The sequence below is a fragment of the Antrostomus carolinensis genome, unplaced genomic scaffold (assembly GCF_000700745.2).
Source record: "Antrostomus carolinensis isolate BGI_N321 unplaced genomic scaffold, ASM70074v2 scaffold19185, whole genome shotgun sequence".
Classification (NCBI taxonomy): domain Eukaryota; kingdom Metazoa; phylum Chordata; class Aves; order Caprimulgiformes; family Caprimulgidae; genus Antrostomus; species Antrostomus carolinensis.
The window spans coordinates 21,171-23,815 of NW_010314557.1; the positions used below are offsets into that span (position 1 = coordinate 21,171).

General features: G+C 43.5%; 1 protein-coding gene across 1 annotated transcript in view; it reads right to left on the reverse strand.

Moving 5' to 3' along the window:
• TANC2 (tetratricopeptide repeat, ankyrin repeat and coiled-coil containing 2) overlaps positions 1-2,645 on the reverse strand; it is a gene marked incomplete at its 5' end in the record, with an annotated part of 22,527 nt that overhangs the window by 12,235 nt on the left and 7,647 nt on the right. Inside the window, 2 exons of the mRNA XM_010167696.2 lie at positions 1,946-2,069; positions 2,496-2,629. Of these exons, the coding sequence (XP_010165998.1) occupies positions 1,946-2,069; positions 2,496-2,629 (258 nt within the window). The remainder of the gene's footprint in view (positions 1-1,945; positions 2,070-2,495; positions 2,630-2,645) is intronic.

The window sequence follows — 2,645 nt, forward strand, 5'->3', positions numbered from 1 at the left end:
GAGGAGCAGCACCCACACGTACCACATACCCCAGGGTAGCAAAACATCAAGGGATTGATTTTTTGCAGGAAACTGAGATTCACAATCAAGTTCTCTGCAAATTAAATGAGCATCAAGAATTATTTTGCTTTGTGTAACACAGATCCATATAAATATCAGCTTTTAGCAGATACCAGGGAAGTATATTTCACCGCTCACTCATCCATTACATCCAGGTGTCAAGTGAGAGCAGTAGGTAACTATAAAAATTTGGATTTCAAATTGATTGATGACTGCAACTCTGTTAATAAAAAGTGTTTACAAACGCTGTGTTAATCAAGAACAGCCAAATGAGATTTGCTTTGCAACACACTAATTAATGCTCATGGCTTATGATTCACACACTTTGATTTTAATGAAACATTGAACAGGACTGTCAAAGCCATTTTAATTAAAATACACCATATATCACTGTACTCTGCCCAGGCTTGAGCTAACTTTTCAGGATCATGTGTTAGAGCATATTTAGTGCAGTTTATTAAGCTATTTAGAAGAATGGACCTTTTAAAGGAAAAAAAGATGTTCATTTTTTTGACTTCTTGGGCTCTCAGTGTCCAAAGAGCCAGGGAAACATTATGTGCATTTGCTGGTGATCCCATAGGCAAGAACGTGCACAGTTCTTAAGTCTGGCAAAACAAAAAATCACTTATTTTAAGCTTTTTACACAGATTCAATCAAGCTGCAAAAGGGGCTGCATTGCAACTTGAACATGGAGAGGGTTAATTTGAATTTTTAAAAAAACCAGAACATCAGAAAAGAATTAATTGAATTAATTCATAAGAAACTCATGCCTCAAACTGATCTTTGCCACATCCCTATGCAGGCTGTGGCACTGAACAGCAATGATCCCACTGGCCTGTGGCTCAGGACAAACAGACGGGCAATGAGAAACTGGTTCTTGAAAGTCTGGCAGTTTTACAGTGAAAAAAATGTTCTTACAACTACTATGTAAAATATTCAAGTGTCTCCTCACATTTTAGCTAAGAGGTCAGACACAGCCACTTACAATGAAGAAACTATCCCTTCCCAAAGAGGGATCTTACCTGGAATAAAAATAACAAATAACAATACAAGAATTAAAATGCTATTTCTAGGAAAAAAAAATTAAAAAGGGAAAATTACCCAAACAAATATTGGCTATTTGAAAAAAAAGTCTCTAAGGAACTAGAGAAATAAGAACTAATCGTGTTCACACAGGTTGCAGGCGGCGTGTTCTTCTGACTCACCTCAAACACGTACAGCAGCAATGAGTAAAACTGAAACATGTTCCTGTTGACTGAGTAACTCCTACTGAAGGAGAGTTATGAGACACTGAAGGGACTGAGCAAACTGAACCTGTGAGTGCAAGGCTGAAGAGCAGACTATCTTCAAAACAATTCTGCTTTATTTTCAACAAATACACCAAATCCAGGCCTTACCCTCCTGCTGATGTTGGTCCCAAAGACATGGGCAACAAGACCAGCACTGAAAATTGAAGTGTTAAAACATGTCCCACACTCCGGTGAGTCTCACCTGCCTGTTCCATGGGGATGTTGACGCTTCAGTCCCATCGCTTGTTGATTTTTTTTCATCTAAGGGTAAAGCTCCAAGCATGGTTCAAGGGTAAATTCTTAACACAATGCTCAAAGCACCTGCGCTATGTTGATTTTCTAACTCAAATGTGTAGTTTTGAGCTTATGAGCACCAAACCCAGACAACAAAACTGATAGCCAAGATCAATGCTATGACTATTCTAGTCTTGCTCTCCAAGAAGCTGGCTACGGTGCTGAGAACCTCTCCCACCACCCGATCCAGTGGTAGGATTACAATCCCCACCCCGACATTACAAACTCCAGCTGTGCAGGAGACAGTGCTGTGGGACTTGCCGTGGCTCATCTCCAACACCCTTCCAAGCACGTGCTCTAACCTTGTGCAAGCAGGAACTCCACTGTGCCCAGATGTCCCTCAGATGCAGCCATCATCAGTGGCGTCCGTCCCTGCTTGTCTGCCATGTTCACATCAGCGCCGTGCGTGAGTAAGAGATCTACAATCTGCAACACACAAAGCGAGGACACACGTTGTACGTAGAGACCCAGCTGGGAAGGAATCAGAACCAAGGAAGAGCAGAGTTGTCCCCATGACTTGAAACCTCACCCCTCAAGGCATGGTGCCCTCTGGGATTACTGCTGTGAGATTAAGGCATAGGAGAAGCAATGGAACTTATGAGGAGAGGAAAAATGACCTTTGAAGTCAAGAGCATCCCATTTGTTTCCCAAATGGTGAGATAACACAGTACTTAAGCAAAACTGGCTGCAGCCAGCAAGAGCTGGAGGTGTTGGAAGCATCAATATAACTTTTTTTCATTATGATCATTCCCCAAGACTTGGGGTTTGTCTTCACCCACATTTCAGCAAGATGGGAGGGATGGGCTGACCCCACATCTCAGACCATCCCAACGGCACGAAGAACCCACTCACCTGCCAGTGGCCCTGTCTGACAGCGCTGAAGAGCGGAACGACCCCGCGGCGGTTGGGCTGTGCCACTGCGGCACCCTGCTCCAAGAGGAGCCGGCAGACGTCCAGCTTCCCGCGCCCGGCTGCTGCTGTCAGAGCTGGAGGAGAGAGAAA